The 23716-nt window shown below is 47.1% G+C and overlaps 1 protein-coding gene across 1 annotated transcript in view; it reads right to left on the bottom strand.

Annotated features, from left to right (window-relative positions):
- Nucleotides 1–23716, bottom strand: part of LOC117511444 (melanocyte protein PMEL-like) — a 42412-nt gene that overhangs the window by 15421 nt on the left and 3275 nt on the right. The window contains exons 3-7 of the mRNA XM_034171469.1: nt 21859–21954; nt 21591–21737; nt 21369–21497; nt 13064–13225; nt 12333–12665 (exon numbers count right to left, since the gene is read on the bottom strand). Coding sequence (XP_034027360.1) covers nt 12333–12665; nt 13064–13225; nt 21369–21497; nt 21591–21737; nt 21859–21954 — 867 coding nt within the window. The remainder of the gene's footprint in view (nt 1–12332; nt 12666–13063; nt 13226–21368; nt 21498–21590; nt 21738–21858; nt 21955–23716) is intronic.

Below are 23716 nucleotides of genomic sequence, written 5' to 3'. Positions count from 1 at the left end.
GCATTAAGCTCAAGATTGAACAAATAAATACCTTTGGAAAATAACAGCTGTTAAAGTTCAGAGTTCTCACCTGCTTTTTGTGATCTGTGCGTGTGAACATTGTTTTTTTTTTGTGGCTCAGTTCATTCATATATTCTCATTTTTTAAATATGTTTTTAAAGATATTTGACCGTTTATTTCATCTCATGATCTCATAAATTCAGCATACGACGCGCACATGGTGTGAACAGGACGGTAACGGCAGAATCACACCTTTAGAGAAAGTTCAGAGAGAAGTAAAGGCAGCTTCACGTTTCCGTTTTGTTAACGTTCACTTGGGTTAAAATCCTCTCTCTGCTCTGCGCTCGTTGCGCACTGAACGTGTCGCGCCTGCATTCAGGAATCTCCCTCACCCACCCCCTCCCTCGCAGTCTGCAGCCTGTTAACTCCGCGCGCACAAACACAGGCATTGACACACACACCGACAGCTCCGCATTTTAGACGGATTTTGAAGGAGACGGTACAGTTTTAATCAGCCGTCAGCCTCCTTGTTATTGTCCCGCCTTAAGACGAGAGCAAGGCTGCAGCACGTTTGACATCAGATTCTGAGTCGTTTTATGCTTTGTGGATAAAATAAATAATTCACGGTAATCGCGAATATGAAAAATACCCACGGCACCCCTGACGATCGATCACGGCACCCTAGGGTGCCGCGGCACCCCGGTTGAGAATCACTGCCCTACAGGATGTTCTGTCTGCTCTGGAGAGCAGTTTCAGTGACAGACTCATCCACCCTCACTGTGTGAGGGAGAGATTCTGCAGATCGTTTCTCTCGGCTGCTGTCAGACTGTACAATGAACAATGCTAGTACTGTGGTAACCATAGCAACCAGGACAATAATCATGTCATTACCTGCTGTATTTATTAGGTGCAATAATTTAACTTATGGTGCAAACTCAAGTCACTTTACCTACTATATTTTAACCTGTCCATACTGTAAATATCAGAGTAACTTACTGTACATTTCATGCTGAAGTCACTTATTTGATCACTTTTACATCCCGACAGTGTAAAACATCCCAGCAGTACAGCATTGAACTGAACAATGGTAGCCTTAGCTTTACTCCGTACTCAGTGCTTTTTTAGTTGTTGTTTTTTAAGAGATACTTGTTCGTTTTATTGCATGCCCTTCTGTCTATTCCTACTGTTCTATGCTGCAATGTGACACTGAAATTTCCCCCACTGAGGGATGAATAAAGGCTTTTCTTATCTTATCTTATCTTAATATGACCGACTACATTTCAATTTTGTTTGAATGACACATCTTTGGTTGTGGCACAAATATTCCAAACTAGGAGAAACGTGTCATATTGGACGTGTGCAAAATGTGGTGGGTGTATCTGTGGTGAGTCTATTTAAACCCAAATTTGTTTCATGGTTCTAGTATACTCAACACAAATATAAATGCAACACTTTTGGTTTTGCTCCCATTTTGTATGAGATGAACTCACAGATCTAAAACTTTTTCCACATACACAATATCACCATTTCCCTCAAATATTGTTTACAAATCAGTCGAAATCTGTGATAGTGAGCAGTTCTCCTTTGCTGAGATAATCCATCCCACCTCACAGGTGTGCCATACCAAGATGCTAATTAGACACCATGATTAGTGCACAGGTGTGCCTTAGACTGCCCACAATAAAAGGCCACTCTGAAAGGTGCAGTTTTGTTTTATTGGGGGGGGGATACCAGTCAGTATCTGGTGTGACCACCATTTGCCCCATGCAGTGCAACACATCTCCTTCGCATCATCCGTGAAGAGAACACCTCTCCAACGTGCCAAACGCCAGCGAATGTGAGCATTTGCCCACTCAAGTCGGTTACGACGACCAACTGGAGTCAGGTCGAGACCCCGATGAGGACGACGAGCATGCAGATGAGCTTCCCTGAGACGGTTTCTGACAGTTTGTGCAGAAATTCTTTGGTTATGCAAACCGATTGTTTCAGCAGCTGTCCCGAGTGGCTGGTCTCAGACGATCTTGGAGGTGAACATGCTGGATGTGGAGGTCCTGGGCTGGTGTGGTTACACGTGGTCTGCGGTTGTGAGGCTGGTTGGATGTACTGCCAAATTCTCTGAAACGCCTTTGGAGACGGCTTATGGTAGAGACATGAACATTCAATACACGAGCAACAGCTCTGGTTGACATTCCTGCTGTCAGCATGCCAATTGCACGCTCCCTCAAATCTTGCGACATCTGTGGCATTGTGCTGTGTGATAAAACTGCACCTTTCAGAGTGGCCTTTTATTGTGGACAGTCTAAGGCACACCTGTGCACTAATCATGGTGTCTAATCAGCATCTTGGTATGGCACACCTGTGAGATGGGATGGATTATCTCAGCAAAGGAGAAGTGCTCACTATCACAGATTTAGACTGGTTTGTGAACAATATTTTAGGAAAATGGTGATATTGTGTATGTGGAAAAAGTTTTAGATCTTTGAGTTCATCTCATACAAAATGGGAGCAAAACCAAAAGTGTTGCATTTATATTTTTGTTGAGTGTAGTTTTTCAATTACAATTACAGTAGATATGCAAAAGCCAAATAAAGAAGCATGTGCCAATGCAGAGCATCACCACATTCACCACACCATGGAACCATCCCAATTGTGCAATAGCAACCACCCAAGCAGTCAACCAATCCATCATCACCTTAACATCTATCTGCCAGCCAGGTCAGATATTTGTGTCCCCTTGTCTTTCTCCAGCCGCTGGGGTCCTCAGCACCTGCGTACTGGATCATGCACTGAGAAATGTGTCACATGGCTATGGTTGTATAGCTGGCATTATCTCACAATGCAATGCTTCATCTGAGTTTCCCAAAGTAATACAAAGTCTTTCTAGTAGTACCCAAGGATCCTCAGAAGAGACATAGTACCAAAGACATTCACTCATCACCTAAGGTCCCTGGTTAGCGTCCATGTTTCACAGCAATCCAGTAAGACAGACAGGAAGCACCAAGCTCTTAAGGATGTGGACCTTCATTCTCCTGCAACTATGCTGGACAGAGATGTTTTGCAAGGCGAATGTTTATAGGTTTCAGCATCATCCAACATCTCTGTCCAGCAAACTCATGACTCTATCAGCTCTTCTCAAGCATCTCTCAGTGGCAAAGGCAGAGGACCCAGAGACATGAATGTCAATGCCGAAATATGTAAATGTCTCTACAAGTTCAGCACTTTTATCACACACAGATACACTTTGATAATAGAGTCTAGGATGTCATTGAAAGCCTGGATTGTAGGCTTGACCCATGACATTGCAAACCCAGACACTCCACTCTTAACATCTCAAGTGCTGCAATGAGTGCATCTGTTGATTCAAGAAAGATCACAACATCGCCTACAAAGTCCATGTCCATAAACTTTACATGACAACAAAGGCACCTAAGTCACTGGTTTTCACAACCCTATCCATGTGATGTAAATGAACACTAGGCTTCACTTGGAAATACTCGGAGTCTCCAGCCCAGCACTCACATTATCTGTGAAGAGGCCATCTATGATGTCCAACAACTTCTTGGCGATCGTAAGAATTCTCAGGATTTCCCAGAGAGCAGCCTGATCAAATGAATAAAACCCTTTTGGAAAATCAAAATAGGTTGCAAAGGAGAACTGCCAATATTCACACATGCATGCATTCGATGAGTACTCACAAAGCAAGAATGCAGTCGATGGCGTGAAGGCAGATTGCACCAGTCCTTGTGTGACAACTGACAAGTAGCTGAAACTGAACCCTACACAGTAAATTTTGCAGAGTAAAATATACTCTGCCAGAATAACATTTGGTCCCAGTCCAAATAGAATTAAATATACTCTATCACAGTGCTAAATCAATTCTATCACAGGGTAAAATCAACTCTATCATGCCGTGAATGACTCTTAATAGAGTTGAAAAACATGATTTGACAAGACGGTAGAGCTAATTTCATTCTATAATAGAGTGTATTTAACTCTATTTGGACTGGAACCAAATGTTATCCTGGCAGAGTATATTTATTGTTCAAAATTTACTGTGCATTAAGAATAATCCTTGTAAGCACCTTATCTAGCACAGAGAGCAGTGTAATACCCCTACATTTGTTGCTGTCCATGCAATTATGCTTTCAAGACAATTCCTTTCTTCCAGTCTCTTGGGATGATACCCAATTATCCAGATTGAAACAAAGATTCTTTGCAATGCCAAGAGAACAGCCTCTCCACTGGTCATAGGACCTCAGCTCCGATGCTGTAAATCCCTGGGGCTTTCCCTGTCCTTAGCTGTTTCACGGCTTTGCAAGCTCACCAACATATGATTCACAGTTGACTGGAGAATCCAGCCCAGTCTCACGCTTTTTTTTTTTTTGTGCTCCCGGCACGAAATGAGTCAAATTTTCATGACGGGGCTTTTTTTTAACTCAGTATTACTAACCCTACTCCAACCCCCAACCCTAACCTTAACCATAACCTAATCGTACTCCTTCCCCCCACCCTAACCATAACCACCCCGACCCCCTCCCCCCGCTTCACTTTTAATTTCGTGCAACCATCACGGAATGAATGAGAATGAATTCATGCTGCCATGACGAAAATGAGGCAGTTTTTGTCACAATATCACGAACCAATGGATTAATGTATATTTCGTGCTCCTGAATCACGACTTGCCGTGAGACTGGGTTGGGAGAATCAGCCACAAGATTTTTGGCATTGGATGTGTGTAACATCCCAGCAGGAGGACCAGCCATTAACAACTACTCAAAGTAGCCATCTCAGTGTGGCAATACAGCAAAGGCATCAGTTACAGCTGAACCACCTTCCTCTGTAAGTGCAGTGAGATGAAGTGTAGGTTTGTAGGAAGTGATTTGGTTTCTCTGTAAGCAGGTCAAGAGTCACTATACCACAGATGGCGAGTGACCTGGTCACAGATTCCTCAAACAAACACCTACTTGTCCACTCTCAGGACCATCACAACCCACTTTCTTAGCTTCCTCCACAGCCTGGAATTTCCTCACGTTGTGCACTGTGACTCTTCTAGATGATACCTAGAGTTCCCTCAAATAAGAAACACCTCCTTCTATGGATGCTGGTGACTCCAGTACATTCGTCAGCAACCTTCTAGGTGTAGTTGTGGAAGAACTCCTGCAATTCATTTGGATCACTGGTTGTGTCCATATCTGCAAGTCCTCAAGCAAGCAAACAAGCAAACAGGTGGTTTATTCGCTTACTTGAGCAGAGGCGAAGAACACAGGAAATCACTCCAGCAGAGACTGTGTCCTGAGAGGGAGCAGCAAAAGAGTTGTCCACAAACACAAGCAGAAGGTCAGAGTACATGAACAATTAAACCAGGTGTCCAAAACCAGGAACATCAGGCAAACACAGAACAGCAGCATGGGTCAGAAACACAGAGGCAACCATGAGGAAATAATGCAATAGCTCTGACCGCAATTATAAAGCCAGGAAACAATTGACTACCAAAGTGTGTTGTGAAAGTGTAGTGACACGGACCCACAACAGGGGGCGCAAATGAACGGTCAATAGATGAGCCAAAAGGTAACAATTTAATGTTGTGAAACGTGCACAACGAACATACAGACAATCTCAGAATATAATTACAGTCAAATTACAAAGGTGACGTGTGGGCAGGCTCGAGGATAGAAGACGTCTGTCCTGAGAAGAGCCGGAACCACACGATTTCCGCCCCCACAGAACCTGGTGAATACTGGAGCCGCCAAGTCCCAAATTCCCAGGTGATCACCGTCCCAGACTGTCGGATCTGGTACTGCTGGCGAAGAACAAAGACAGTCAAGTGTGGGTGTGTGTACACCCAGTAACAACAGCGGTGGGAATGCCACCTCCACCTCTCACTCAATATGTAGCAGCGGTCTCAGATGAAAAGGAGCGCCGTCTTGCACAGCCTCCGCAAAAACGACCGGTTCTCCTGCAAACACTCACAATAACAGATTTATAAATCTCACAAAAAGGCTGAGAGTATTACCTCCAATGAAGTATGATATCTCGGCGATGAGGTGGAGATGACGTCTGGTCTTTATGGAGTGCGATGATGAAGAATGTGTGACAGCTGTCAGGAATTAATGAGTGACAGCTGTCACTCCCGGCTGTGTCCGTGGCGGCAGCGCCCTCTCGTGCCTGAAGCCCGCACTTCAGGCAGGGCGCCCTTTGGTGGTGGTCCAGCAGTACATCCTCTTCTGGCGGCCCACACAACAGGACCCCCCCCTCAACGGGCGCCTCCTGGCGCCCGACCAGGCTTGTCCGGGTGTCTGCGGTAGAAATCGGCCAGGAGGGCCGGGTCCAGGATGAAGCTCCTCTTCACCCAGGAGCGTTCTTCAGGTCCATACCCTTCCCAGTCCACCAAGTACTGGAACCCCCGGCCCATTCGACGGACGTCCAGGAGCCGGCGCACTGTCCAAGCCGGCTCCCCGTCAATGATCCGGGCAGGAGGCGGCGCCGGACCGGGAGCACAGAGGTGAGGTGTGGTGAGGCTTGAGTCTGGACACATGAAAAAACCGGGTGGATCCGCAGTGAAGCTGGGAGTCGGAGCTTCACTGCGGCAGGACTGAGGATTTTGAGGATCTTGAAAGGTCCAATGTACCGGTCCTTCAACTTGGGGGAGTACACTTGGAGGGGATGTCCCTTCGTGGACAGCCACACCTCCTGCCCGGGCTGGTAAGCAGGGGCCGGGGATCGCCGGCGGTCTGCATGGGTCTTCGCCCTAGTCCGGGCCTTCAACAAGGCAGAACGGGGCGGAGCGCCACACCCGACGGCACTTCCGCAGGTGGGCCTGGACCGAGGGCACACGACCTCTCCCTCCACCACGGGAACAACGGGGCTGATACCCCAAACACACCTCAAATGGGGAGAGGCCGGTGGCGGAAGACACCTGGCTGTTATGCGCATACTCGATCCAGGCCAGATGGTTACTCCAGGCCGTCGGGTGCGCGGATGTGACGCAGCGGAGGGTCTGTTCCAGTTCCTGGTTGGCCCGCTCTGCCTGTCCGTTCGTCTGTGGATGGTACCCGGACGAGAGGCTCACGGTGGCCCCCAGTTCCCTGCAGAAGCTCCTCCAGACGTGTGAGGAAACTGGGGACCACGATCTGAGATGATGTCGGTGGTATCCATGCAGACGGACAACATGGTGGACCAGGAGGTCTGCTGTCTCCTGGGCTGTTGGGAGCTTCGGGAGGGCCACGAAGTGGGCCGCCTTGGGAATCGTCCACTATCGTGAAGATGGTGGTGTTGCCCTGGGACGGCGGGAGGCCGTGACGAAATCCAGGCCGATGTGGGACCAGGGGCATGATGCACAGGAAGTGGTTGGAGTAGTCCTTGGGCCTTCCTGTGGTCAGCCTTGCCCCTGGCACAGGTGGTGCAGGCCTGGATATACTCCCGGACGTCGGCCTCCATAGACGCCCACCAGAAGCGCTGCCGGACAACTGCCACGGTCCTTCGCACCCCTGGATGACAGGAGAGCTTGGAGCCGTGACAGAAGTCCAAGACTGCAGCTCTGGCCTCTGGTGGGACGTATAAACGGTTCTTCGGACCTGTACCTGGGTCCGGGCTCCGTGCCAGGGCCTCCCGGACGATCTTCTCCACATCCCAGGTGAGGGTGGCCACGATAGTGGACTCCGGCAGGATGGGTTCCGGTGGATCCGACAGTGCAGTTTTGACCTCCTCTTCGTGTACCCGGGACAAGACATCCGACCTCTGGTTCTTGGTCCCGGGGCGATAGGTGATCCGGAAGTCAAAACACCCGAAGAACAGTGACCAGCGGGCTTGCCTGGGGTTCAGCCGCTTGGCGGTCCTGATATACTCCAGGTTCCGATGGTCAGTGAAAACCGTGAACGGCACAGACGCTCCCTCCAACAGGTGTCTCCACTCCTCAAGAGCCTCTTTCACCGCAAGGAGTTCTCGATTGCCGACGTCATAGTTCCGTTCAGCCGGGGTCAACCTGCGTGAAAAGTAGGCACACGGGTGAAGAACCTTATCGGTCTCTCCGCTCTGGGACAGCACGGCTCCTATCCCTGAGTCAGAGGCGTCCACTTCAACCACGAACTGGCGGCTAGGGTCGGGCTGCACCAAAACTGGCGCAGTAGAGAACCGTCATTTCAACTCCTTGAACGCGGCTTCGCACCGATCCGACCAGGTGAAGTGGACTTTTGGAGAGGTCAGGGCTGTCAGGGGGCTAACTACCTGACTGTAGCCCTTAATGAACCTCCTATAGAAATTAGCGAAGCCGAGGAACTGTTGCAGCTTCCTACGGCTTGTTGGTTGGGGCCAATCTCTCACCGCCGCAACCTTGGCCGGATCAGGGGCGACGGAGTTAGAGGAGATGATAAACCCCCAGGAAGGACAAAGACGTGCGGTGAAACTCGCACTTCTCGCCCTTCACAAACAGTCGGTTCTCTAATAACCGCTGCAGGACCTGACGTACATGCTGGACATGGGTCTCAGGATCCGGAGAAAAGATGAGAATATCGTCCAGATATACAAAGACGAATCGGTGCAGGAAGTCCCGCAAGACGTCGTTAACCAAGGCTTGGACCGTCGCGGGGGCGTTGGTGAGGCCGAACGGCATGACCAGGTACTCAAAGTGACCTAACGGGGTGTTAAATGGCGTCTTCCATTCGTCTCCCTTCCGGATCCGAACCAGGTGATACGCATTTCAAAGATCCAGCTTAGTAAAGATTTTGGCTCCATGCAGGGGGGTGAACACGGAATCCAACAATGGCAACGGGTATCGATTGCGAACCGTAATCTCATTCAGCCCCCTGTAATCAATGCATGGACGGAGTCCGCCATCTTTCTTGCCCACAAAAAAGAAACCTGCCCCCATCAGGGAGGTGGAGTTCCGGATCAGCCCGGCAGCTAATGAGTCCCGGATGTAGGTCTCCATTGATTCGCGCTCAGGTTGTGAGAGGTTGTACAGCCTGCTGGACGGGAACTCAGCGCCTGGAACCAAATCAATGGCACAATCGTACGGACGGTGCGGGGGAAGGGTGAGTGCCAGATCCTTGCTGAAGACGTCAGCAAGATCGTGGTACTCAACCGGCACTGCCGTCAGATTGGGAGGGACTTTGACCTCCTCCTTAGCCTGTAAACCGGGAGGAACCGAGGATCCTAAACACACCCGATGGCAGGTTTCGCTCCACTGAACCACCACCCCAGACGGCCAGTCAATCCGGGGATTGTGCTTCAACATCCATGGGAAGCCCAAAATCACGCGGGAGGTAGAAGGAGTTACAAAAAACTCAATCTCCTCCCGATGGTTTCCAGACACCACCAGAGTTACTGGTTGTGTCTTGTGTGTGAGTAAAGGGAGGAGGGTGCCATCTAGTGCCCGAAACCTGTAATGGCGAAGGAAGCGCCACCAGAGGGAGCCCTACCTCCCTTGCCCATCTGCTGTCTAGCAGATTCCCTTCTGACCCCGTGTCCACCAGTGCTGGGGCTTGAAGGGTTAAATCCCCGCTCAGGATTGTGACTGGGAGTCGTGTGGCAATCTGTGTGTCTCAATTGAATGTTTTGACCCCCCCTTAGCCCAGTCTCTAAGGGCGAGTGTTGTCGTTTTGGCCGTTTGGGGCAGTTTTTCTGTATGTGCTCCTTTGAGCTGCAGAGAAAACACTCCCCGCGGATCAGCCTCCTCATTTTGGCCCTGTGCGTTTCCCTAACAACGTCAGCAGGGGGAGCTGTTACCCCACGGAGCGCTGCGGCTGTGGAGCGTGGGGAGGGCGGCGCCTTTTCGAACCCGGAAGGGAGAGGGGCGGCGCGTATCCGGTCACGTCCTTCGCCTCGCTCCCAACGGCGTTCCTCCAACCGATTGTCTAACCGTATAACGAGATTGATAAGCCAATCTAAATCCCGCGGTTCCTCCTTAGCTACCAGCTGCTCCTTCAGAACCAACGACAGTCCGTTTATGAAGGCGGCGCGGAGCGCAACGTTATTCCAGCCGGACCTCGCAGCCGCGATGCGGAAGTTGACTGCATAAGCGGCTGCGCTCTCGCGTCCCTGTCTCATTGACAGCAGCACGGTTGAAGCGGTCTCTCCTCTGTTAGGTTGATCAAACACTGTTCTGAACTCCCCCACAAACCCAGTGTATGCTGATAACAACCGTGAATTCTGTTCCCAGAGCGCCGTAGCCCAGGCGCGTGCTTTACCCCGAAGCAGAGCAATCACATAAGCTATTTTACTAGCATCTGACGCGTACATGACGGGACGTTGTGCGAAGATGAGCGAACATTGCATGAGAAAGTCCGCGCACGTCTCCACACAACCTCCGTACGGCTCAGGAGGGCTTATGTATGCTTCAGGGGATGGTGGGAGGGGTTGTTGAACCACCACTGGAACGTTTATATTCTGCACAGGGGCGGCAGGAGGACGAGCTGCAGCAGCGCCCTGAGCGCTCGCCGCCATCTGTGCGGAGAGAGCCTCCACCCTGCGGTTCAGGAGGATGTTTTGCTCGGTCATTTGGTCCAACCGAGCCGTAAAGGCGGTGAGAATGTGCTGTAGCTCACCAATCATGCCTCCTGCAGACGCCTGCGCTCCCTGCTCTCCCATTGGTCGTTCAACAGCCGGGTGATGCCCCTCGGAGTCCATGACGCTGGCCGAGATATCCTGTTGTGAAAGTGTAGTGACACGGACCCACAACAGGGGGCGCAAATGAACGGTCAATAGATGAGCCAAAAGGTAACAATTTAATGTTGTGAAACGTGCACAACGAACATACAGACAATCTCAGAATATAATTACAGTCAAATTACAAAGGTGACGTGTGGGCAGGCTCAAGGATAGAAGACGTCTGTCCTGAGAAGAGCCGGAACCACACGATTTCCGCCACCACAGAACCTGGTGAATACTGGAGCCGCCAAGTCCCAAATTCCCAGGTGATCACCGTCCCCGACTGTCGGATCTGGTACTGCTGGCGAAGAACAAAGACAGTCAAGTGTGGGTGTGTGTACACCCAGTAACAACAGCGGTGGGAATGCCACCTCCACCTCTCACTCAATATGTTACAGCGGTCTCAGATGAAAAGGAGCGCCGTCTTGCACAGCCTCCGCAAAAACGACCGGTTCTCCTGCAAACACTCACAATAACAGATTTATAAATCTCACAAAAAGGCTGAGAGTATTACCTCCAATGAAGTATGATACTCGGCGATGAGGTGGAGATGACGTCTGGTCTTTATGGAGTGCGATGATGAAGAATGTGTGACAGCTGTCAGGAATTAATGAGTGACAGCTGTCACTCCCGGCTGTGTCCGTGGCGGCAGCGCCCTCTCGTGCCTGAAGCCCGCACTTCAGGCAGGGCGCCCTTTGGTGGTGGGCCAGCAGTACATCCTCTTCTGGCGGCCCACACAACAAAGTGCAGAGAAAAGTGACCCAGAAACCATAAATAGTAAGTCAAGGTACTTGAATTGAATGTAGAATAAATATCAATGTAAAAGTAATGGAGACAGTCTAACAAGAAGATAATAACAGAGACTCACTAGAGTTTGGTGAATGAACCAGGATAATAAATGGACTGCATTTATATAGCGCTTTTCCATCTGCATCAGACACTCAAAGCGCTTTACAATAATGCCTCACATTCACCCAGATGTCAGGGTGATGCCATACAAGGTACTCACTACACACGGGGAGCAACTAATGGATTAAGGACCTTGCCCAAGGGCCCTTAGTGATTTTCCAGTCAGGCTTGGACTTGAACAGAGGATCCTCTGGTCTTAAGCCCAATGCTTAACCACTAGACCATCACCTCCCCTAATAATAATAATAATAATAAATAATAATAATAATAATATTCCGTTTTCATTATTTTTCTGTACTCGCATATTCCAATGAAGGGTCTGGCTGGAGTTGATCCAGTGATTACTGGGCAAGATGCAGGGTACACCCAAGTCAGAAAGCCAGTCTGTCACAGGGCAAGATTGTAATAATTCATGGAAACACATTCATGGAAACCAGAGTAAACTGAGACCAAAATTGAACATCAGAAATGTGACTCGTGACATGACCCATGAGGTCTTCATGGATCCTGATCAAAACTTGATCCTGTAGATTTTACCTTACTAAGATGTTGCACAATTTGAGGTTGAGCTAGGCAAAGAGTTTAGGATCCGTATTGCCCTTGTACATGCTAATATTGCAGCATGTAACAGTGTGCAGGAATAGTTAAAGGCTAATTTATAGTGTTACTGCAAATAAAACCAACCAACATCAAAGAAAATCATAACAATGACTGAGGATTATGTAAGTATCTCCACCACGTTGTATATTCAGCTCTAGTGTTGTCTTGCTGTTCATTACCTGTGGGGCTCAGATCAACATGTGGACCAAGGGCCTGGGTGGGGTCATCAACAGGACAGTCACAAGCTTTATCTGGGATGACGGCCTGTATCACCACATGGGGCTTGAAGGCACCAGCGCTGATGTAGGTGTGAGTGACAGTCAACTCCCTGGATATGAGGGCACCACTTTCATCCCCAAAGTCCCAGTTGAAGGTGATGTCTGCATTGTTGAGGTATGCGCTGGGGTCGTGGAGCGTGATTGTGAAGGCGATCGCCTTGTTTTGGATGAAGTGAGTGTCTGTGGCTAAAATGCCATTGACTTGGTCAAGGGAGACCACAAAGGGGATTTGATCTGAAGCCAATACCAGACATGAGAGACAGTCAGAAAATAAGTCACAGCAAATAATCAGATTTAGTCAAAATTCAATGTCAATGTACCATAACCCCAACACACACACACACACACACCTAGTACTACCTCCCAGTCCAATAAATGGATTATTCCACACAACGGTTTTGTGTTTGTGTTTTGTTTTGTTTTTGCACTAGTTTAATACAGGATATTTATATATAACATATTCTACAATTAATATTTATTACTTATGTTACCTTTAAAATTGTTTTTTTTTGTTGTTGTTTTCTCTTTTTCTTCTCTATGCTGGTGACATTGAAGAGATGCTACCAAATGGAATTTCATTGTATTTCTTGTACAATGACAATCGAGCTTCTTCATCTCCAGTAATTATTTACCAGTGATGGAGAACTGAGTGGAGCCATATCCCAGAGGAATGAACTTCTCCTTGCTGCGATAGTGGTATATAACAATGTCCATAGTGTAGGAGCCAAGGGGGATGTCATCTGTGGCTATGGTGAGGGAGGAGGAGGGGCAACCTGCCACCTGCCAGTACTGACCTGTTAATGAATCCAGAACCCACTGACATTATAACATCAGCTCTATACAGGTGCTTCTCAAAAAATTTGAATATCTTTAAAAAGTTCAATTTTTTTGTGAGGTATTTCCAAAAGTTAATTTACATATAAACTAAAATGTTTCAAGGGTTTTTTTTTCATAATAATGGCCTACAGTTCCCCAAAACAGAAAAGTGTATCACAAAATATTCAAATATTTCATTTCAAGTCAGTATTTATGCATATAAATACTGTGAATGTCTCAGATTGGTTCAGTACACCCAACCAACCAACAGTACACCCAGCCTTGAGAAGACTGTCAAGCAAAGCAGATTTGAGAACTTGGGGGAGCTTCACAAGGAGTGGACTGAGGCTGAAGTTAATGCACCAAGAGCCACCACACACAGACGTGTCCAGGAAATGGGCGACAAGTGTTGCATTCCTGTCAAGCCACACCTTAACCAGAGATAATGTCAGACGTGTCTCATTTGGGCATGTTATGTGTCGACGCGGGTTGAGGAGCGGACCTGCGTCTGATGGAACCTTTAACGGGAAGCCTCCCGGCGACCGAACAGACCAGGTCCGAGAACAGCACCTCCCTCCGGGGTCCTCGTCAGGAAGCAGACAGCGTAACGCTCCCAAGGTCCACCACAGACAACAGGACAGGGCACCACAGCTGGAAGGCCGGCTGGCATCAACAAAAACCCCAAAACAGTCCCTAGTACAATCCAACATACAAGAAAAAACATAAAACCCACCCAAAACCTCCGCAGGGGACCGTCCCATCCAACCCCGGGAAGAAAAAAAAAACTCCCAAATGCAAAAACCCAACACAGCCCCACAAACACAATACAAACATAAATGCACAAAGAAAAATAACAAACAACCCCCCCAGAACGACCTGCAGAGCCCAACACCCCCCAGAAGGCCTTTACTGCCAGTTCCAGGAGAAATAGCCAAGGCCTGAACCCCACAGAGGTCCCCAGGTACACATTGAGCAAACGGCGCCCCCCAGAGGACCGTACCATCAAACCCCAGGAGGCTCCCTCCCCACAACCCAGGAACCCCAGACCTGGCCACACTTGGCTAGGCGGCCCCACAAGCCAATTCCCCCCCAGACGACCATCCCATCAACCCTGAAGGTGGAACCTGGAAGGAAACAAAAAACAACAAAGTCCAACCCCCGGAGGACTACCTTAAACAACCCCGGGGGCAAATAAAACAACCGATAAACCCTGTTACCTTCCCCGGCACCCCGAAAGACCCCAGGTCCCTCCCAGAGCCCCTCGGCAGCTCAATTTTGGCGAACGGCACAAAACATCAAGCCGGGGAAGGGAACAGGAAAAACTAACCCGGCCCCAACCCCAAGGCGCAGCGGAAAACCGGAAATACGTCCGGTGTCTCAACCCGACCATACCCCAGCCTATCGGGAGGGGTAGAACTACCGAAATGGCGAACGGCAACAGATCGGCCCACCCCTCCGACTGAGGTATGTTCCCGCTGCACCACACCCCAGCAACACCAATGACGAACGGTACAAAGGCCCACCGAGGCTGGAGTGAAACCGGGCCCTAACTAAACCAGAAAAAACGCCCCTAACAACCCCCCCCCCCCCAGGTGCAGAGGTCTTCTGAGAACGCTCAGCGTGACCAACCTGCACCACCCCACAACCCACAAGACGAACGGTCTTGGGGCGAGTGAGGTTGGGGTTAGGGAAGTAGGGAAATAATAAAAACAACAAAACAAAATGACCCCAGACCCAAACAAAAAATACCTAAAGACACATAAAAAAAACCAACGATCAAGTGAGTCCAGACAGGCTTCGAACCGCCTGTCGTTCACTCCACCAGACACGCCTCTGACCCCCCAAACAAGTTCTAACCCCTTTCAGAAAAAAAAAAAAAACATTAGCCCATACAATTTTTTTTTTTTTTTTGTGTATTATTTCGCCTGTCCCAGAACACCTGGAGAGACGTCACCACTATTTTTCTTGACGCTTCTATAACGGGGCAATATAGCAGCTTCAGCTCGTCCGAGCTGCATGGGCTCATCTGCAAGAGGAGCCAGAGGTCCCGTCGGAGGAGTCTCAGTGGGGCGAAGAAGAGGCAGCCCAGATCTGTGTCGGGGAAAGCCCCGAGACAAAAAAACCCGTTCTGATGGCCGCCCTCTCTCGCGTCCACGCTCCTTCATCCGATCATCTAGACGAATCACCAATGATATTAGCTCATCTAAATCATTTGGCTCGTCACGGACTACTAGCTCGTCCCTTAATGGATCATTTAAACCAACCACAAACACTCCGCTTAATGCTGCGGCATTCCAACTGGACTGAGCAGGAAAAATTCGGAAATCCACAGAATAATCCGCCGCACTCCGCCTCCCCTGCCTGTGATTCAGCAACCGCTGGGCGATGGTATGAGCAAAAACCAGAGAACAGTGCATCAAAAACGGAGCACAAGCTTCAACGTTTCCCACATAAGGCTCCGGACGACAAATAATCAATTCGGAAGCCGAATCTCTGGGTGACGGAGTTATCTGCACCGGTATTGATGGTGCCGCAGCTGGAGCAGCAGGAAGCGGAACGGCTTGCGCTGCAAGCTCCGTAACGCGGACATCTGTTTGTTTAATTTGGTTTGTGAGATGCTGTAATTGCCCCCATATTTCCTCCAAGTGTTCTTGAACTCTTTCGGCGAATGGAACCGCCTCTGCCGCTGGGTCCATTATGGAATGGCCGGGACCTACTGTTATGTGTCGACGCGGGTTGAGGAGCGGACCTGCGTCTGACAGAACCCAGCGCTAAAACAACCAGAAAACGGTTCCAATAACAAAACAATTTATTTTCCCCCTTTGGTGCATAACAAAGTGTACAAACAAAAACTGCGTCGGTCTGACGGAGTGAAGGACGGCACGCTCTCCAGCGCCCAAAAGGATCGAAGCCCGGCGCTTCTGGACCCACGTTCACCGCCAAACACCCCCCAGGTGGACACGACAAACCGACTCTGCGAAGGATAGAAAAGATGAGGTAAGTCAGCAGCTACAACTAATATCCTTCAAAAGGCACACACTATCAGCAACACATTCAGGTCCGAATTCAAGCTTTATGTAAATGAGCAGCTTCTCACAACAGGTGGAGGATCATCAGTCCGCATGCCACGGCAGTGAGAAGCGAGCTGCACAACTCTCATCAAAGTTCAAATATACTGCGTAACAAAATACCAAGTACTGTTAACAATTATTCAGATAATCAATCACCTCTGATGTGTGCTGACAGCATGTGTCCCTCACCCTTCCTCCTTCACAGGCACGATGTGTCAAACCCAGGCGCGGTCCTCAGCGTCTCACAAACGAACATCACAAGGTCGAGTTCCCGGCAATTCTGCTTGAATCACACATGGCTTAAATGCAGAACGCCATCTCATTATCTGCTTCAGCTGAAAGTCTTTAAGGTTGCACGTGAGCACCATCCACAGGTGCTGCACATCATGTTGATGAGGGTGAAGGACTCTTCTGCCAGCACCTTCTCCACAGACAATAAATCAGTTTGCATACCACCTGGAGAGCAAAGAAAAGAAAAGAACACCAAAATGTCCAGCCACACCCCCCCAACACACAACAGGGCAGAGGGAAAAAAAAATGGGACAGTTGCTCAGTGGTCCAAAGTCCTCTTTTCAAAAAAGTAAATTTTGCATTTCATTTAGAAATCAAGGTCCCAGTGTCTGGAAGAAGAGTGGAGAGGAACAGAATCCAAGATAGTTGAAGCCCAGTGTGAAGATCCCACAATCAGTGGTAATTTGGGGTGACGTGTCATCTGCTGGTGTTGGTCCACTGTGTGTTATCATGTCCAGAGTAACGCAGCCATCTACCACAAGATTTTAAACCACTTCATGCTTCCATCTGCTTATAAGCTTCATGCAGAGGTCACACCGTGACGATTTAGCCAGCGTACGCCGACAGCCCACTTCCACCAAGCAGTCCGGGTCCATACGGCACGGTATAGTACAGGTTGGAACGGTTAAGTCTGGCTTGGCTTGCATTTCCACCTCTAGCAGAACCCTTTTGTCTGGTAGGTGGAGTATCTAGATGTTGACATGCACATCATCGAGCGCACAAACGCTTTTACCCCTCCACACTGAGGCCAAACAGAGTAATTTAACATTTTTAAATTAAATTAAATTTTTGTCTTGGTGGATCATGGGATTTATTTTCATCATCTGCAGAATGCTGACGAATTGACTGATGCCTGTGATAAATGCTAATTTGAATGAATGAGACTCCGCGGTTTTTACACCGTGACTGTAGACAAACTGATCAGGGGGGCTGGCTCTGTGGTTGGCATGAGAAGAGAACACTGGACAAACTGCCTGACATTATGGACGATGCCAGTCACCCTCTGCACACCGTCATCAGCAACCAGAGGAGCCTCTGCAGCCACAGACTGCTCCTTCCCAAGTGCAGGACCAACAGACTGAAAAACTCCTTTGTCCCTCAGGCCATCAGACTGTACAACTCCTCAGTCAGGGGGAGGAGGAGTAACAGGAAGACAGAGGATGGGAATAAGAATGAGAGGAACAGTAGTAGCCAGTAAACCAGTATTGATCAGTATGTCTGTTATTTATATTGTGTATTTGTATTTAAATTTATATTTGCAAACTGTTTTTCTTTTTTCACTTTTGATACTCTGTGTGCTTCTTACCATGTGTGCTGCTATACAATGCTGCTGGACCATCAATTTCCCTGAGGGAGTCTTCCCAATGGATCAATAAAGTTCTGTGTAATCTAATCTAATCTCTGACCCTTTCAGCATTTCAAATAAGATAATTGTATTGTTGTGGCGCAAAGCGCCGGAGTTCCTTGTTTCAGGCTGAGAAACGCACCGGGAGCAGACAAAACACAGAGGGACTTCTTTTAAAACACTACATTTCTTTGGCCACAACAAGAAATTAAAGTATTTTCAGATGTCATTTTCCAAAATAAGGACACTTTATGTGGATAGGTTTTTTCAGGCTGTGATGATGACTCCGAATGAAATGATGTAACAGGTAAGATTTAGACTTTCTATTATTTGAAACAGTCTAACCTGTTCGCATGACGGCAGCTTTCAGTTGTTGAGCCAGTCAATGGACGTATTTTGATTCATGAGTAACTTTCAAGAAACATGTGCCAACAATTGCTTAACTTACCTGCAACTTATGGCCCGGGTATGTGGGATGTATGAGCCATATGCTGGCATACGTTGAAAATATTGTGCGTGCCCAAATTTTTTTGACAAACTCGCCGTAGTATGCCGTATAACAGTGTGCTTCAATGTGCTCTTAACTTATACAAAACTTACTTGTAACCTATTAGACTTATGCCAGTGTTTTTGGTGTATTTTTAATACGTCAGACTCGGCATGCACAGGTTAATGGCCCTGTGACACCTTGCCGATTTAGCCAGTGTATGCAGACGTATTAAAAATACACCAGCGTATGGCTCATAGGTCCTGCATACGTGGGCCATAAGTTGTTCTTGCAAGTTACTCATAAATTGAAATACGTCCTTTGATGTTGTTCATTGATTGGCTCAAAGCTACAGTCATCCGAACAGTTCAGACTGTTTCAAATAATATAAAGCTGCAGTCCTCATGCAAACGGACTGTTTCAAATATTAAAACCATGACACACTGAGTAATATAAAGTCTTAAGCTTACCTGTTCATTTCAGTCTGATTCATCATCACAGCCTGACGAAAACACTAATCACACCTGATCTAATAGAAGGAAATGCAAACAATGTTTCTCAGACCAGTAGTAGAAAAGGACATTTTGGATATTGTTAATAAATCAAAAAATAAAACATCCACTGATTATAACAATATAGATATGGAAATATTAAAAAAGGTAATTGCTGATATTTCTAAACCACTAACTACCTTTTTAATCTTTCATTTCAAACTAGTCATTTTCCTAATAGCATGACAACAGTTATCCTGTACAAAACTGGAGATGTGCAAGTTATAGACTTGTCTCTCTACTCCCACAACTCTCAAAAATTTTAGAAAAACTTTTCATAACAGACTTGAGAACTTCACTGATAAGCACAATTTACTTTCTGACAGTCAATTTGGATTCAGAAGAAGCAGGTCAACATTGCAAGCCTAAACAGAAGTCATTGAAGAAATCACAAAATCAACAGATGAAAAGAAATGTGCTGTTGGGGTATTTATTGATTTACAAAAGGCTTTGACATAATAAATCATGATATCTTACTTTATAAATTGGAACTTTATGGGATAAGGGGGATCACTCTCAAATGGGTTGGAAATTGCCTTAGGAACAGGAGAAAATTTGTCAATCTAGAAGTCTCTGGACATTGTCTATGTTCTCTAAAAGCTCCCTCAAAACTTGCGACATCTGTGGCATTGTGCTATGTGTCAAAACTGCATATTTCAGAGTGGCCTTTTATTGTGGCCAGCCTAAGGCACACCTGTGCAATAATCATGCTGTCTAATCAGCATCTTGATATGCTACACCTGTGAGGTGGGATGGATTATCTCGGCAAAGGAGAAGTGCTCACTAACACAGATTTAAACAGACTTGTGAACAATATTTGAGAGGAATGGGTCTTTTGTGTCTATAGAAAATATTTTAGATATTTGAGTTCAGCTCATGAAAAATGGGAGCAAAAACACAATTGTTGCATTTATATTTTTGTTCAGTGTATTTTGACATACACATTTTCACAGACATTTTTTTAATCTTTAGTGTTGTGTGTTGGGGGGGGGCGTGGCTGGATGTTTTGGTGTTCTTTTCTTTTCTTTGCTCTCCAGGTGGCATGAGGCTGATTGTGTCTGTGAAGAAGGTGCTGGCTGAAGAGTCTTCACCCTCATCAACATCATGGAAAGCACCTGTGCTTGGTGCTCACGTGCAACTGGACGACTTGCAGCTGAAGCAGATAATTGGATGGCGTTCTGCATTTAAGTCATGTGTGATTCAAGCAGAACTGCCCGGGGAACTCGACCTTGTGACGTTCGTTTGTGAGACGCTGAGGACTGCGCCTGGGTTTGACACATCGAGCCCGTGAAGCAGGGAGGGGTGAGGACACATGCTGTCAGCACACACGAAAGGTAATTAAGTGTTTAGGTACTTGTTGAAGTAACTTGGTGTTTTGTTACACAGTATACTGGAATTGTAAATAGAATTGCGCAGTTTGCTTCTCACTGCTGTGGCGTGAAGGATAAGTGATCCTCCACTTGTTGTGAGAAGCTGCTCATTTGCATAAAGTAAAAGAAAGGACACTGACCTGAGTGTGTTGCTGGCAGCGTGTGTTTATTGGAAGATATAGTTGTATCTGTTGACTTACCTCACCGTCTCTTTGCTTCACAGAGAATCAGTTTGTCGTGTCCACCTGGGGGGTGTTTGGCGGTGGTAGGAAGTCCAGAAGCGCCGGCTTTAATCCTTGAGGGCGCTGGAGAGCGAGCCACGAATCACTCCACCAGAGGGACGCTGTTTTTTATGTTTTTACACTTTTAAACACAGGTGTATAATAAATAGTTTTTGTTGGGAACCGCTTTCTGGTTATTTTTAGCGCTGGGTCCTGTCTGACGCAGGTTCGCTCCTCAATCCGCGTCGACACATAACATTTAGGCCATCATTATCAAAATTAAAATGGAAAGAAATACTTGAACCAATTGAGTTTTTACGTAATGAATCTAGAATATATAAAATTTTGACTTTCTAAAATACCTGACAAAAAAATATTTAACTTTTTCACAATATTAAATTTTGAAATGCACCTGTACAATGGTTGGACGTTGTCATTTTAGAGTGCACCTTGCAATGCAGCTGGACCTAGAGTAGTACTGTCTCAGGTCACCCACCAACTTCAACAGCCCTATACCGCCCTTGGGAACCCTGATATGTTACAAGGATGCAGCCACACAGGGCACACCAACTACAAAGGACAAAGGACAACGATATTGGGGAAACAAACCTAGGTAAGCTAGAGAGATACCACCCCAGACACTCCCCAAGCTCATAATTAGCCTGTTGGTCATACGTGCCCCCAAAAGGACCCTGGTTTGTGGTCTTTCCTAATGAACAAGAACATCAGCAGCAATTACAAGCCACTTAGGTTGTAAAAAGAGTTGGGGCAAAATCTCCGCTTACCCCGTGTTTTCCAGACAAACACATAGCGTGGATTTTTGTCCTCCTTCATTGATGTCCCATCAGGAAAAACAGCCTCCCATTCTGTGTTGGGTACTGGGTAAACCAGTTCAGACTGATGATACTTTATCCCTGCAGCAGAAATGACAGTTCTGCCACCTTTAGAAACTGTGTCACACTGAATAAAAAAGTCCAAGTACTAAAGAATGGCTTTGATTGTATTACCATTAACTGTGCAGTCTTCAGCCCAAACCACGTCTCCGTTGGGCTGCAGCTTTTGATTGTGTGGGAACTGCAGATCAATGGTGAAGGTAACTTTGGCTCCAGTCAGAGTTGGAGAATCATTCCCGATGTTCAAAGTTGCTCTTCCTCCTGGATGTCACAGACAAAAGAATAAATGAAATATTTGCTCAGTGACTCTGAGGTAAGGTTTTTTTTTTTTAAATCCAGGCATTGTTTTCAGGCTCTGACTGTACAGTCCATTAAAAGGTACCTTTCCAGGAGTCTTTGTAACGAGAGTCTCCTTCTTTCCAGATTGGGTACATCTTAGTGTTCCATAATGGATAGCGAGTGAAACGGTTTTTGGGCTCTGGAATATCAGAACATAATATATGAAAAAGGAACGAGTGTTACACATATACAAAGAAAACTCTCTTTTTTATACGTACTTTTAAAAAAAAGAAAATATGACGTATTTGTTTTATTGGACTTACAATTGTTCAGATGTCTCTTGATTACAGGTAAATGTTTTAAAGAGTTATGTATACAGTATTCACCTCAATGGATACGGTAGAAAAAGGAAATGTGACCGATTACTATAATTCCTGACTCCCTCCAATCCCTCTCATGTGAAACTCAGCTGAGTGTGTATATAAGCTTTTGCACGTGTATGTGGTTTTGGATTCAACATTAACCATGACTAAACTAAGCTGACCTCCACAAACCAGATAATGTTTGTTCTGCGAATCAGAGTGAATGATGAATTCAATAATTACAGTCAGTTTTCAATTTTTTCATAGTTTAGTTTGAAGATGTTTCCATGGGAACATGGATAAACTTGATGCTCACTGCTCATTGGGCAGCATGGTGGCATGATGTGGAGTTTACATGTTCTCCCCGTGTGTGTATGGGTTTCCTCCAGGTGCTCCAGCTTCCTCCCACATCTGAAGACATGCAGGTTATGTTGGGAAAGTGTAGGAACACGGACCCACAACAGGGGGCGCAAATGAACGGACAATGGAGTAAGTCAAAATAACAAAGCTTTACTGTTGTGAATGTGCACAACGAATACAACCAATCACAGCAATGGACAACAGTCAATTCACAAAAGTGTCGTGTGGGCAGGCTCGAAGATAGGAGACGCCTCTCCAAGGTAAGACCGGAACCACACGGCTTCCTCCGCCACAGGACCCCGGGAATACTGGAGCCGCCAAGTCCCGAACTCCCAGGTGGCCACTGCCTCCGCGTGTCGGACCTGGTACTGCTGGCGAGGAACAAAGGACAGTTAGATGGGGGCGCGTTTGCACCCAGGACTCCGAACAGCAGGGAAGTTACCTCCACCTCTCGTTGGAACAGTAATCCACAAACTAGCACAATCCAAAAAGATACACTCCGTAGCTTCGATACGTTACCTCTCTGGTAGAAACGATATCTCGGCAATGAGGTGGAGGTGCCGTCCTGCTGATATACCCCACAGATGATTGCCGTCAGCTGTCTCAGGTGATGGGTGACAGCTGTCACCGTAGCTGCTCACGTGAGGCGGCGGCGCCCTCTGGTGCCTGGAGCCCGCACTCCAGGCAGGGCGCCCTCTGGTGGTGGTGGGCCAGCAGTACCTCCTCTTCAGCAGCCCACACAACAGGTTAGGTGAATTGGAAACTCTATAACTGTTCAGGTCTCCCTTGTAAAAGAGATCTCAATCTCAATGGGACTAACATGGTTAAATTAAGGTGACATAAAATAAAATTGCTGATTTATAAGTTCTAAAGACGACAAACAACAGTGGCCTAGTAAACAGAAGCCTACAGTCAACAAAAAGGTTTCACGAGAAACGTGAGAGGCCTGTCTGCCTTGATTTTATGTTAAAAGATGCCAACATGGTCCAAAATAAGAGGGTTATTGATCCTCACTTTTATCAATCAGAACCTAAAAGATCAGTGTTGAATATGCAGTTACTTTTAGGACAGAAATTTTGCAGACCCATTAGATGACTGACTGACTGACTCACTCACTCACTCACTCACTCACTCACTCACACAGTGGCTCACAGGCTGACAGACTCATCAGTCTTCTTCAATTTTCAGTTTTAATTTATTTTCATTTATATAGCACCAAATCACAACAAAGTTGCCTCA

Source organism: Thalassophryne amazonica, chromosome 6 (assembly GCF_902500255.1).
Source record: "Thalassophryne amazonica chromosome 6, fThaAma1.1, whole genome shotgun sequence".
In the NCBI taxonomy this organism is placed as follows: Eukaryota; Metazoa; Chordata; class Actinopteri; order Batrachoidiformes; family Batrachoididae; genus Thalassophryne; species Thalassophryne amazonica.
The sequence above is the reverse complement of the archived record's forward strand: the minus strand, read 5'-3'. Positions and strand labels throughout refer to the sequence as shown.